This window comes from Amphiura filiformis, chromosome 13 (genome assembly GCF_039555335.1).
Source record: "Amphiura filiformis chromosome 13, Afil_fr2py, whole genome shotgun sequence".
In the NCBI taxonomy this organism is placed as follows: Eukaryota; Metazoa; Echinodermata; class Ophiuroidea; order Amphilepidida; family Amphiuridae; genus Amphiura; species Amphiura filiformis.
The window spans coordinates 28,975,174-28,990,504 of NC_092640.1; the positions used below are offsets into that span (position 1 = coordinate 28,975,174).

The 15,331-nt window shown below is 36.6% G+C and overlaps 1 protein-coding gene across 3 annotated transcripts in view; it reads left to right on the forward strand.

Moving 5' to 3' along the window:
* The window catches only part of LOC140168202 (death-associated protein kinase 1-like), a 91,548-nt gene that overhangs the window by 165 nt on the left and 76,052 nt on the right, over window positions 1–15,331 (forward strand). Inside the window, exons 2-12 of one of the 3 annotated variants that reach the window (XR_011861158.1) lie at window positions 580–678; window positions 2,155–2,253; window positions 2,721–2,825; window positions 6,060–6,131; window positions 6,683–6,802; window positions 8,455–8,508; window positions 9,867–10,082; window positions 11,091–11,202; window positions 11,400–11,560; window positions 11,765–11,946; window positions 12,656–12,761. Coding sequence is in view for 1 of the 3 variants with exons in the window: in XM_072191538.1 (XP_072047639.1) it covers window positions 11,938–11,946; window positions 12,656–13,798; window positions 14,274–14,304 (1,183 nt within the window). In the remaining 2 variants the exon portion in view is untranslated. Of the gene's footprint in view, window positions 1–579; window positions 679–2,154; window positions 2,254–2,720; window positions 2,826–6,059; window positions 6,132–6,682; window positions 6,803–8,454; window positions 8,509–9,866; window positions 10,083–11,090; window positions 11,203–11,399; window positions 11,561–11,764; window positions 11,947–12,655; window positions 13,799–14,273; window positions 14,305–15,331 lie in introns of those variants that run through there. The other 2 variants (XM_072191538.1, XM_072191537.1) reach the window with 2 other exon arrangements.

Here is a 15,331-nt window from a genome sequence, read left to right on the forward strand (position 1 = left end):
TGATCACGTTGATATCGAGAAGGTTGAAAAGTACTTTTTCTGAAAGCATCATATTTGGGAAATGTGATTATTGTTGACCAAAGAAAAATGATTTTGAGAAGGGAGAACTCTGGGAGGATTCCTCCTAAAGTTTCCTCTATTCACAAGTTTTTAAAGTTTTCAAATCAACAAAATGTACGTCAAGTTATGCGAAGGGATGTTATGTGATTTTAGGGGGGGGGGGTTATATTTGAACCCTTAACAAAAGTTTAGTTCCCGATAGATGTCGAGTGACATCGAAATGACTATTCAATCATTTGCAGGTGCGTTTGTGTATAAATGACATGTCATAAGTTGATATTGGCAATTATTTGTCACTTGCCAAATTTGAGCTGGGTGCATCAGTGCCTGTATAATTTTTCATGTGTGCTTCGGGATTTTGTGATTGTTCTTATTGTTTTTCATGTTTGTGTTACCACTTATTCAAGTTATTGAATGAACGTTTGAAATCGTTTCCTTACGTGTGGCTATTTTAGAATGGGATTTAAATTTCAATACATGTATTCTACACACAATATTCTTCTTATTTCTGTATTTTAGAAAGGAGTTACTCCATTGCAATCCGCAGTTCGACAAAATAATGCTCTTCTCTGCAAATTGCTATTGTATTACAAAGCAGATCCAAATTTGGCAGACAACGTAAGTAAACACAGTTTGTAATATAATTGAAGACCAAATGAAAAAGACTAGTTTCCGTCTGATGTCAGGGCAAATGCGCGGCGTGATTGGTTGCTGCGCAGTACGGCATTTTTGGTCTGGTTGACAGAACGTCCTACGCAAACCTTTTAATTCTGTCTTCGGGAAAGCGCTCCCGTCAAAGGAAATCTGTACCATAAACTAATCAATGGCTAATATAGTTATACCCCTAAATTAAACATACCAGACGTCTATATGAATTTCGGAATATTCCTAACAAAGAAAAGGCACTTTTAATCCTTCGTTACTGCGATTCATGGACGCCGCCATGATAGCTGCTTCTGCCACAACACGGCGAGCGTATGTTGCTATGGCATTCGCGACCCCACAGCGAAATTTGGTTTTTAGTGCTATTTTTACTTTTCGTTCTCAAAAGACATTGTTGATCATAAATATTACTTAAAATACATTTTTTTATGTTCTTCTGTAGTTTTATGGGTAAAAATTGTCGCGTTTTTTTGTGAACGAATGTTGAATCTGAACTTTGGTAGTATTCGCTTCGTGTCACCAAAGTTCACGAGCGCGAGTGCTGGTGGCACGGATTTCGCTGGTTTCAATATCGGGGTACCGTTACAGCGTAATAAAAATACATCGGGTATCAATATGGCCGCCGCCATGAATTGCAAAAATGCCGTTGATCGTCGTAAGGAATTAAGAATTTCTCCTTTATTTGTACGTATATGTGACCCGGCAGCACAAACGAGCCGTAAATTCCCTAAATTGTATTCTGTGTTACGGTGTAAAATGTGTACGAAGGTCGTATTCATCGATAACTTAAGCTGGCCCGACATCCGTCTTATTTTGATAGTCAAAACTAATCAATAATCCTATTGTTGAAGTGGATAATAAGCTTCTACCTTAGATGGCCGGCTATAGAACTTTTAATAGCTCTGGTCTTTGTTTGCTTTTGCTAAATCCTGTTCAAGTGGTGGGTTACCAGGCATTGTATTTTGTACAGGTATGCATAACCAACAATTAACAATGAGAGAACTTTCTTAAACCTCGTTGACTTGGGGATGATTTGAAATGACCGCCAATTATGACTGTTGATATATATTGCCAGCAATGTGGAAAAAGAGACACATGTAAAAACGTAAGAAGCTATAATTTTGTTGAAGGAGCAAAGTTTAACAAACCATAACCCCGCTTCTGGATATCGTTTGAAGTCAAATGATATACCATTTTTAAGTTTATGATGTTTATTTTTAAACACGAAATAAAACAAAATTGACCGGGGAGGAATTTACGGCTCATTCGCCGTGGACGGTCACATATAAGCTTGGGACTTTTACTGTTTGTCGTTTTTATTATTACTGCAACTATATAGCCATTGATTAGTTTATGGTACAGATTTCCTTTAAGTGATTTTTGGAGACAGGTATTGATTATTTATTAACTTACCAAAACTTTGCTTTGCAGCGGAAGAAAACTCCTCTTCACTATGGAAGTGAAAGCAGCTCCCTCGAAATATGCTTCAGTTTGCTAGATGAAGGAGCAAACCCAAATTGCATGGATACGGTAAGTGTATACTTCATAAAAAAAACGTAGTAGAACAAATTTAACACAATACCGGTAGATAAAACTTAAATAAAAAGAAGTCTGTTATTGATCTTCAATAAAATAAATAAATGTTGACATTTATATAGCGCCTTTAGAGTAATCAAAGCGTATTTTCCGCTGCCACTAAGATAATTTACACCATTTGGCAGCCAATAATAACGACAACAATATGACTACCCCCCGAACAGATCCCCCATTATCCACCTGGAATGAGACACAATATACCCTGGCCATGACGGGATTCGAACCCATAACGTTGAGATCACAAGTCGAACGCCCTAACCGTTGGTTATGGAGGTTTTGACTAATAAAAGTTCTAGTAATTTGACCAGATATACTTAAAATAAAATATTTTTGTGATCAGTCACAGCAGAAATATTGTATTATATTATATGTATTTGTTTATTTTTATACCTTCAATATAGAATGGAAATACTCCATTACACTTAGCAACAAAACAACGACCCGATATATTCGAGCTGCATGTCCTTCTGGTGGAAAAGGGAGCATCGCTGACAGCTAAGAACAAGGCAAGAAATGTATCACTCACCTTGTTTTATAATTGGAGACCGAATTAAAAAGACTAGCTTGCGTCTGACGTCATGGCAAAGGCGCGGCGTGATTGGTTGTTGACCTGCGCAGTACGGCATTTTTGGTCTGGTTGACAGGGCGTCATACGCAAACTAGTCTTGGCAATTCTGTCTTCAGTTATATTTTGAATTACTCTAAAAATATAAGGTATTTTCAAGAACGAATGCGAAATGCGTTTTTTTTTTCTCTTTAAGATTTTGTTTAAAAGGGCCTCATTGCCCCACTTTTCTCAAAAAAAGTTGAGATTTTTATATCACTGGAAACCTCTGGCTACATAATTTTTATGTACAAAATATTTCTTGCAGATTAATTCGTTTAGCAAAGATATCGTGAAATTTGAATTTCGTTCTGGTGCACCAGAACGAAATTACAACGCAGGGTCACTCCATATGAAATCAAGGAGGCTCCCCACCTGACCCCCTTAGATTTGCTTTATATTTTAGTCATAGGTTGTACCTGTAAAATATTAAAAACCTGAAAAATTTGAGGTCTGTAGCTCTTACGGATTTTCTGTGGCAGTCATTTAAAGTTGGAGTAGGTGGTCTAAATTTGGACCCAAAAGTTGCCCTTTAAATAAATTTCATCTTTGGGAGTCTGTGCCTTCTTTATAAAAAGAGAGAGAGGTCTGAAACCTTGTATACACACTAACTGCATGCCCAATTTGTCAAAAAGTAAAAAAATAAAACTTTCTGTAATTGCGCGTTGTGTCACGGAGTCATTAAATATGCAAGAAAAAATGTAATGTTTTGTAAACTGGCAAGTTTAGACCCCCTAAATTGACATTTTTTGTCAGATTAATTATTTTGTTGTCACTGATGCTATAAATAGGTTAAATACAATGCATATCCAAAACATTGACCTCACATTTCATTTACATTTCGAACAGCGCCCTCACGAAGATGAAATTTATTGCAAATTCAACATTTTCAGGGGCCCGAAGTCGATGTGGTCCACCTTCAAAATTTATAAAACATCACTTTTATATGACTACTAGTCTTAAATTACAACTTTATAAGTCCCAGTAATTGTCTAGGTTGACTTCATATAAAACGACAAGCCCAAAGTTGACCATTTTCTTATGATTGCATGTACTGCAAATGTGCCGAATTCGGAAGGCTTAAAAGTCAAATTGGCCCCAATATTGAAAATAAAATGGAAATAAAAGTAAAATAGGGCCAATAACTATGCATCTAGTCATTTATTTTCAATATTGTGGCCATTTTGACTTATAAGCCTTCCGAATTCGGCACATTTGGAATAAATGCAATCATAAGAAAATGGTCAACTTTGGGCTTGTCGTTTTATATGAAATCAACCTATAAAATTACTGGGATTCAGCAAAGTTGTAATTGAAGACTAGTAGTTATATAAAAGTGATGTTTTATAAATTTTGAAAGTTGACCACATCGACTTTGGGCCCCTGAAAATGTTGAATTTGTAATAAATTTCATTTTCGTGAGGGCGCTGTTCGAAATGTAAATAAATTTTGACCTCAATTTTTTGGATATGCATGTATTTGTCCTATATATAGCATTAGTGACAACAAAAAACAATTAATCTGACAAAAAATGTGAATTTAGGGGGGCTAAACTTGCCAGTTTACAAAACATTACATTTTTCTTGCATATTTAATGACCCCGTGACACAACACGCAATTAAAGAAATGTTTTTTTTACTTTTTGATCAATTGGGCATGCAATTAGTGTGTATACAAGGTCTGAAACCTCTCTCTCTTTTTATTAGGAAGGTACAGGCTCCCAAAGATGAAATTTATTCAAAGGGCAACTTTTGGGTCCAAATTTAGATCCCCTGACTCCAACTTTAAATGGCTGCCATAGAAAATCTGTATATTGAAAATAAAATGGAAATAAAAGTAAATAGGGCCAATAACTACTCATCTAATCATTTATTTTCAATATTGTGGCCAATTTGACTTTTAAGCCTTCCGAATTCGGCACATTTGCAGTACATGCAATCATAAGAAAATGGTCAACTTTGGGCTTGTCGTTTTATATGAAGTCAACCTAGACAATTACTGGGACTTAGCAAAGTTGTAAATTAAGACTAGTAGTCATATAAAAGTGATGTTTTATCAATTTTGAAGGTGGACCACATCGACTTTGGGCCCCCCGAAAATGTTGAATTTGCAATAAATTTCATCTTTGTGAGGGCGCTGTTCGAAATGTAAATGAGTTGTGACCTCAATTTTTTGGATATGCATTGTATTTATCCTATATATAGCATCAGTGACAACAAAAGATAATTAATTTGACAAAAAATGTGAATTTAGGGGGGCTAAACTTGCCAGCTTACAAAACATTACATTTTTTCTTGCATATTTAATGACCCCGTGACACAACACGTAATTACAGAAATTTTTTTTTTTTTACTTTTTGACAAATTGGGCATGCAGTTAGTGTGTATACAAGGTTTCAGACCTCTCTCTCTTTTTATAAAGAAGGCACAGACTTTCAAAGATGAAATTTATTTAAAGGCAACTTTTTAGTCCAAATATAGACCCCCCTACTCCAACTGTAAATGTCTGCCACAGAAAATCCGTAAGAGCTACAGACCTCAAATTTGCAGGTTTTAATTTTTTACAGGTACAACATGTGACTAAAATATAAAGCAAATCTGAGGGGGTCAGGTGGGGAGCCTCCTTGATTTCATATGGAGTGACCCCGCATTGTCTATGGAGCAGTGTAATACACATAACTCGCGAACGCAAAATCGGAATCAACTGAAATGTTGGGAATAGGTTTTTTTCGTGGATATCTAATGAAAAATGACATAAATAGAGGATGTTAGGATCACGAAATCCTCCTTTAAGACTTATTTTTCAATTAAGAGGTCATTTGCGAGTGTTTAAAAGTGCAGCATAACATTGTGCTTCATTTACACAATTGAAGTACAGATAACAATCATTGTTTTCTACATAAACGCATTTTCTTCAAAATATTTCTCGGAATTTCATGATTTTATGGCAAAAACTAAAATTTAAAAAATAATAATTTAAAAAATAATTTGCCGTTTCAGATGAAATGGACGCGCTGAGAAAAAAAGCTTTGTAACAAAACATTTATTTTTAGCCTTATTATTAAAATAAACAAATAGAATAATATACATATAAATCATCGTTGTGACTGTCACCATAATTGGGTTTTTTTATGCAGTATGGTGAAACTCCAAAGGGTCTCGCAGTTTGGAGCCGGGATGAAGAAACAATCATCAAAAGAACAGCACAGGTGGGTCGTTTTATTTCAATGATATTGTACGTAGAAATATTTAGGCAATCACTTGACATGAAATGGAGGCAGTGCTGTTAATAGTGACGCAAGCTAAAGATTGATTCCATCACGATGAGGACAGAGTGAACAAAGCACCCATTTTGGTATGTGGCTTCCTTACATCGTTGTGATACATTTTTAAATAGGCCCCAAAATGACCAATATCTAGAAATCATAGCAACCACGAGGGGTTAAAGGCATAAGCCGTGGAAGCGGGGGAGGGGTGACGTAGGGGACATGTCACCCCCTAAATTTGTCCATGGGGAACGACCCTCCTACAAATCCTAAAAGCAGAAAAAAATAAGCAATAATTTCCCTTTTCTTGAAGCAAAGAAAATTTTGCTGAAGCAGGATTCGATTATTATGAATTATGGTCAATTTCTCTCTATAAATTGTGGTGTGCTTTTTGCTTAATTAAATATTGTGAGAACTACAATAATGCAAAGTCTTGCATGTCATTCACATAATTATCAGTACGTTTACCAACATTGTTATTTATACATGTATAGAGACAACAGTACAGCAAGTTGCTATCCAAAGGCAATGACCCAATTGATACTGTCAAGCTGTTCTTTTGTGGTGATCCGAGAGCAGGAAAAACATCGCTGAAAAACGCCTTGATTTCAAAGGTGAGTTGCCAAATCGATCTTGTTCATGTAGCCCATATAATTTAGGAGTATAATCTCTATGATACAAATAGGTGAGCAAACTACAAACTACAATCCCGGACACTTGTGTCAAAGTAGAACTGTTTGAAACCGTATTTCTGTTCGAACAATAATGACCGGGATTGTAGCATCATATCAATTTGTAAGCGCTCTTTAGCAAAGTCATGTATATATTTCATTGAATTTACAACCGTATGACAAAACAGGCGAAAATAGTAACTTTTTGCACAAGATTTGCAATTTAACGAGAATTGGCCATTGCTCATTCTAATGACGCTAGTATATGGACAATATAAGTGTTTCTTTCATATAATGACATAAAATTTGAAAAATATTGTAAGGAGCACTTGAGGTTTTGACTTTTAAAACCTACATTTTGGTTAAAAATCGCGCTTGGATCGGTCATTTTCAATAGATTTACCTCATTTGCCTTGCTATAAACATTGAATTGCGTTATCTGTTGACCTAATGAACAAAGGTGTTTTTAGGGGGAAGAGTTAGCTTTCGTCCGATATAAAATTAAAAAAATTCTGATTGGATGAAGGGAACACTTGAGGTTTTGAGTAAGACCAATCACAGAGGCCTATTCTCCAGCTAGAATCTCACACAGCTCTTTGATGCTATACACTGAATCGTTTAGTGTAATGAAAGACTGTGTAGAGACAATTCACTGCTAGCTTGGACGAAATTGTGTGCTCAGGTGTATCGAGGTGGAAACTGTGCATAGATGGTTTATAAGAGAATCGTTTTTGTAGCCAAACCTTTCAATATGAATTGAAAAAAAACCTATCCAACATACAGTGGAAAGAAGAATCACGCATCGCACACTATATAGCACAATTACACATAAAATTGCAAATGAAAATATAAAATGCATAGGCAGGTAAACCAGAGAAAAAAACTCCGCACATACCTGCCTGTGCGGGGACTTGAACCCCAGATCACTTGCTTTCAGGGCGAGCGCTCTAACCACTGAGCTACACAGAATGTCCATGATAAACAGGACTCTATAGTATTTATGGATATGACAGTAAACAGTACAAACAACTAATGATGCTTACCCGCCATACAAATATAATTACACAAATAAGGGAAGAGGCATACACATCATACACTGTGACTGAAACAATCCAACATTCAATACAAACTAGCACATGAGATCAAATTAATGATGCTTAATCGTTATTCTTAATATATATATCAAAGAATCACGCGTCACACACTAGCACAATTAAACATGAAATAACAAATGGAAACATGAAATAGTTACATAGGCAATTAAGCCAGAGAAAAACCTCCGGACATACCTGCCTGTGCTGGGACTTGAACAACTGATAGCTCGCTTGCAGGGCGAGCGCTCTAACCACTGAGCTACACAGGCTGTCCCTAATAAACAAGACGCAAGTCTGGTACTTACCTACCTACATAGGATTCAAAGAGGCCGTTTTAAAAGTTATGACATGTTTACTATGTATTACTGACGCATGGTATTTCTTACACATGATAGCTGGTGTATAATTACGTATGTTATAGTTTTCAAAGGGAGACCCCATAATAATCCCATGCTTAATAGTCTACGACTTCATGAAATACATTGATTGTTCATTCTGCAGAAATCATTGATTGAGCGGCTTGGACTTTTTGAACGTCAAAAGAAGATAACACAGGTAGGTCAAGTGAACACATTTTGATATATCATGATATCATAAACTATATAATTTGGTTCACCTCAAGTTTGGTAGTGACGTCATTGCTTTTTTTGCGGTTGCGCCGCAAGCGTGCCAACAAACCGCCTCTGTACGCGTGCGCTGTACTTAACTTTACGCGCTCGATTCGATACTGCGGCATGAAAAATACGCACATACGTCACTACCGAACTTGAGGTGAACCAAATTATAGTCCGTCAACTCAGAAGTACAAAGTAAATCAGTGGCATCGGGGGTTAATCCTTTGTGTCACACGTACTGCGTGTTAAGAAACACGACGCGTAAAGAGCATGGTGAGCTCAGCAGGTACAAATTGCGCAGCAGTTGGTGCACCAAAGAAGCATTTACACACGCATTGCACTGAAATAATTATTCTCATACCTCCAGTTTCCGAGGTCTATTTACTTTGTACTTCTGAGTTGATGGAATAACCCAGCAAACACAAAACGTTTTCGACATCATTCGCAAAAGGTTATAAAAGGTTGTCAGAAAACGTTTAAATGTCGGGTTATATAAAGGGTATATTAAGGGTATAAAACGTTTTCATAACATTAAGAATCATTTTTTGATAATCTACTGAAAAAGAAAAAAAAAAATGTTTTATATAAAGGGTATAAAAACGTTTTAATAACATTCCAAAAACATTTTTGAAAACTTTATACAAAACATTCTAAACAGAAGTTATTTTGGGGTTGAAAAAATATTTTGCGAAAAATGTTTGCCCCAAATTTTGCAATAACGTTTTAAAAACGTTTTCATGACCTTTATATAACCCGACATTTAAATGTTATTAAAACGTTTTGAAAAAACATTTTAAGGACATTTCTGTGTTTGCTGGGTGCAGATATTTTTACATAATGTTATTTTAGTGTTGACAAAATATTTGGCAAAATATGTTTGCAAAAATAGTTTACAATAACATTTTTGAAAACATTTTAAAAATATTGTTGTAGTGTGTTTTCATACAAAACGTTTTAAACGTTTTCATGACCTTTATATAACCCGACATTTTATCGTTATTAAAACGTTTCTATGTAAACCAAAAGCCAAAATATAACGTATTAAAAACGTTTTTAAAACGTTTTTGTGTTTGCTGGGAAGTAATAGTAGAATGTTTGGGTGGTAAGGAATAAGGATTGTATTAATTTTGCCGCTCCTTTAATTCGACCTGCCAAAAATCGCTCGTCCGCCCCCACCCCCCCCTTTCGACCTGCCAAACATGCTCCCCCTCTTTTGGCCTGCCAAAAAATCTTTGTCCCCCCCCCCCATAATTCACCACCCAGTGGTACACATAATAATTACATCATCCCTAATTATAGCCTGTAGATGAAACACCTGAGAGCGACCTATATGACTCTACGCCTGGAATTGATACAACAACTGAAACGATTTCAAAAGTAGGAAAATTTTCTCTGTGGGACTGTGCGGGACAAGTTGAGTATCACCTGACGCATGGGATGTTTATGGGTGTAGAGAATTCCATCTTTACCGTCACATATGATATCTGCCGGAGTGCCAAACAGAAATGGACAGGTGTAAGTACTTTAACAATAACTGGGAGGGGAAATCTCTTATGTATTTCCAAAGGTCAAATGCAAAACTTTATGTGTAACAAGTGGGCCCAGTTACATAAACCTAAGATGTACAATTTTGGTCAAATTGTTTCTTGTTTGACGAAATGGCGAATTTGAGTAAATGAGCAAATAGCCGAAACCATGTTTTATATAAGTCCTGTTAATTTTGAACAATTTTCGCGCCTCACCCAATATTACAAAATCGTTATATGAGGTTTATGCAACTGGGGCCACATCTTACATTATGTTTTTCCCGCCCAACGACGATATCTTAAAACTATTCTTAGGGTCTCTAGGTTTGCATTTCGAGAATGATCTGTTCTTTTTTATTTAGATTTACCTTGTTCAGAGTTTACAACATCGGATGGCCCAAGAAAGCCTCCTGTGAAATATGTCAGTTGGTGTCCATTAGAACACCGGTACGGGTACGGGACGTCAGTGATTAACACCGTACTCTTTCCAAACTGGCTTCAAGCAAATGTAGGCCTACAGTCATGGCTCTTCTTTACAGGGGAGTCACGGCTTAACATCCCTCCGAAGCATGGAATTCTTTCATGGCTCGATTTCCCATCGCTTAATGCACCTGGAGAAAGCGGAAGTCTGAATTTAATCTACAGATGTTGCCAATTAAATTAATACTTTTTTCCAAGTCAATACCTGTCAATTCCACCTCGGGAATCGAGCACGGGACCTCTTACACAAGAAGCGAGAATTCTAACCACTGAGCTACGCAAACCGAAGGCGCGACCTCAAAGGGGACGTTATCGGTCATTAGAAAATGACTGTCTGACTGTTGCTGTTTAGATTGTTCAAGTACATACATGAACTGCGCGTTGGTCAAGGATTATGTAAATAATTTGGAATTGATAAAATGGCTCTTAATTTGACGCTATATCAAAACTCAAAACATAAATTAAATGATTGCATAACCATCATAGCTGAAACTTTATTTATTCTATTTTTTTTTAGCTGAAATACTGGCTGTCCTTTATAAGAGCCGGTCATAGTCCCAGACAGCAATCTAAACCTCAAGTTGTGATCATAGCTTCGCATTTGGACAGATGTCGAGACAAGGACAGTGGTAAATAAAAGATTTGCTGGGTCACACTCCTAGTAAATAAAGGTTTTGTATAATAATATTGGAAACTTGGTATTTGTTTTTTCTCAGTTATCTCATAATAAAATAGGTATTTTTGTTATTCTATCCTCCTATTTAGAAATATTCGATGATATTTGTTATAATATACCTGGTCATAGTTTTATTGTATTTCATTATAGCATTCAAGGGTGCTGAAAGAATTTTAACGAAAGCAAAGGAAACGTTTGGTCCGTATCTTGACATTAGTAGTGAACTGATAGTCGTCGATGCAAGATTACCAAGTGGACTAGGTTTTGAAGTACTCAAAGAGAATCTGCGGAAGACTTCAGAGGAGATTAAGGTGTGATGAAAGTTCAATAAAATAGATGCATAATCATATACCTATCCCATCCACACCCCACACCCAACATCAACCCATAGACGAGGTAGACAGGGGTAGACAAAAGCAGGTTCTCCATAATAGCTATTAACAAAATAGTTATGTGATTTGCATTAAATTAACTCTATTTGTTTGTGCCTTTTGTTCATTTTTAATAATTTATAGGGAACAAAGACAGTGCCAACGCTCTGTAAAACGATTAAGACGATGAAGAGCGCATGGGGTAGAGATGATTACCCGGTCCTCAGCTGGTCTGAATACTTTCAGAAAGTCAAAATGATATAGATCCACTAGTGACTGAAGACTTCCTGAAGATAGCTACGTTGTATTTGCATGATATGGGAGAGGTATCAAATTATTTATACTTGAGTTGTTCTTTTATACACAATAGTTCAATCGCATTTAGTTTCATTAAAACCTGTTTGAATATAAATGAAAAGAGAAAGATATGTTACACGCAAGAAGATTATTAAAAAGAAAGAGGATTGAAGAATGAAGATGAAGACAAAAGTATGAGGAGAAAAGGAAAGAGAAGGAATACAAGAAACAGAATGTAGGTATGCCAGGTAAACCTTAATTAACACATTTGCTAGTCAGCCAAATTCGCCTAGAACACAATACATATATTTACATAGAAATATAAAAGAACTGGCCGGTCAAGGAAACCTACATAAATATGTTGTCTATACTTCACTTAACCCAAATAATTATATGATTTTTTATGGTGATAAGTCACTCGCACATGGAATTTTAGAGGTATTTTGATAGCAATTCCATTTAAAAAAAAGCTGCTATCAACATGAGACTAAGATCTAGAAACACCACCGAAATGCTTTTTGGGGGAATTTTGCTAGCTGAATCTTTTTGATGAAAGTCAATCTTTGACAAGATGTAACTTTGAAAAAAAGGTTTTCAGTTTTGGCTTTCTTTACTCAAGGGCTTTAATTTGATATATAAAATGATGCAGTTTGATGGCAAATTTGAATTCACCCGGCATACCTACAGAATGAGGACGATGATAATATTCTTTAATGTCAAATGTTTTACATTAAACAGGTGTATTTTGCTGAGCTTCCCGATCGAGAACATCAGGTGATATTGAACACCAAATGGTTCAGCTATGACGTTATTGGTGCAGCATTTGCAGGTGAAGATTTTCCAGTTAACTTTGAGAAACTTCCAGAGCGTCGTGTTTACAGCCGCAAACAATTGCAAGCATTCTTCAAGACTTCTGCTGATATTGACCTTCTCGTAGAGCTTCTTCAGCATGTGGATCTGCTTCACAAGTGTGGAAGAGACAAGTATATCGTTCCTGGGAAGTTACCTGAAGCACTTGACAAAGTGTGTTGGAGAAAGGAAGAGGAATTCAAAGAATACCATGGTCGACGACTTGAATGTAGACAAGAAGTTGACATGTTTGCGCCTGATGTTTTTCCATGCATTCAGACTCGCGTTATGGAAGAGTTGAAGATGATAGATGAACCAGCTGCTATTTCCCGTTCCACAGTGAAGTTTGCATCAGACTCTGTTGAAGGTATGATACAACTTTCGCACGATAAACGCGCCATCAACATTGCTTGTCGTTGTAGAGGGGAAGAAGATCGGGGAGCTTGTCAAGATCTTCTAGATAGGGTAACGCGATTGGCTAAGCTAGAAATAATCAAGAGATCTCCAGGGACGCAGACGGAGATGTTTTACTTGAGTCCTCGATCCCTGTACGCACACGACGACCTTGAAGATGTATGGTATTATAGTGAAGATGAACTAATACAAGCTGAAAGGAGTGGTCTTGATACAGTCAAGCATCGGGCTACAGGAAATACCGACATGATTAGTTCTATCCTCTGTATAGGTTATGACTCGTTATTTCTGCAGGTCTTCAGAGCGGATTGTAGTATACAATGGGTGCCTCACACGGTCAAGAAGGATCTGTACCGATGTCTCGATGTCCAAACCTCAAGAAGGAATGACTACCGTTCTTTAGCAGCAGTGCTTGGGATTTCAACAGCTAAATTGCAAGAAATTGAGAAGAATATCTCAGGTTCTGCAACAGAATCCATTGTTACAAGTTTTTGCAACAGAGAAGGCACAAAGATGAGCCTGGGGTTATTCCATGCTATTCTATCGCATCCTGGTCTTGTAGATAGCACAGAAGCGTTGCAGATATTAGATGATCTTTTATCAGAGAAAGGAATTGAGGTTGGTAAATTAATTTTCTTCGTTTCAGATATAATCAATAAGGTGTACTATCAACCGTAACACCCATAGATACCCCGTGCCCCTATGCCGCTACGCCAATGGATGACACAATCACCCAAGTGCTATATGCTCAGGGAATCGCTGGCCGGGCCAGCGCAACCCTGTGGCTACCCGCCGGTAATCGTGTGGTTGGCACCCGAGAGATCCGAGGTTCGAGTCTCGAGGATACCAAGTGACTTCTTTGATCATTTTCTCTACATTTTCCTTTCTTCCTTAACTTCAGTTAGCAAAAAGCAGTGTTCAGTGATAGGATTAATTAACGTTAACTAATTTTCCTACATTGAGGCCTACATTAACTTTACATTTCATAATTTTATCCCACGTGAAATAAATTGATTAGTTCATTAGTGTTAAATACATCTGATAAATAAATGAGTAATAAAGCAAGTAACTATTTTTGTTATATTTTTAACAGTTCCCGGAGATCAGTGAAAATATACCAACCGGTAGGTATACGATCAAGAAAAAGAGAAATATTGTAAACGCTATGTTTTTTGTAATAATGGAGTATTATTTCTTGGAATTATAATTAGAAGTAGAGGTCAGTTCACAACTATCCAATACAAGGTATGAAATATCACCATTGCTACAGAAAAAAAGTAATTACACTTTTAATGCGGTCAGTGGACGCATAAATGTACAAGTACTCAAACTTCTAAGTTGTTTGCATGTTCAATGAACCATGATGATCAAAATAAATCCAGGGGCCACAACAAAAGTGTACTTGAGTCCAAGATGGCGCCCATATTCGCAAACGGGTCATTCCATGCTAATGCAAAACAGAATGGGTGTATATACCCCGACCTCTTGGATGAAGTTATAAGAAAAAAGTCTAATTCCTTATTTTTTTGCCGCAAATTTCGCGACCTTGAGCATTGGGGTACCCATTTTTAAGGGTAATATCTCAGCAACTAAATCAGCTACGACCTTATTATTACATAGGGTTAATAACTAGCTGGTCATAAGTGAGTCGCACCAAAAAAATGGACATTTACATTTACTTTCAATTTCAGAGGGGGTCAATGTCATACCCCCGTGCTGTTGAACAAAATATTTTTCCTTTTTCAAGGCCCAATGCTAATTTTTCCATGTTATTTAAGGGTTCACAAAACGTATTAACTACAAAATATCTGTAGCCTCCCACCCCTATGAATGCCAGACTCTGTATATAAGTTGAAGGTAAAGTAAAATAGTTCCATAACATTGTAAGACCGTAAACATGAATTGTTATGGATTTGAGTGGACTTTTGGGATTTTGGCCGCCATATTGGATTTAAGGAAAAAATTGAGGTCCCCTTGGCTTATTTTACTTCTTTCATCCAAAGTGACATACATGCCAAGTTTGGTTATGGTAGGAAAAATCAGTAATTGACAGCCATAAACCTTGTAAAAGACATGACCTTAATCTTCCACACAGTGAATTTCACCGAGAATTTTAAATGTGGTTACTTGAATGGGTGACTCCAATTGAAA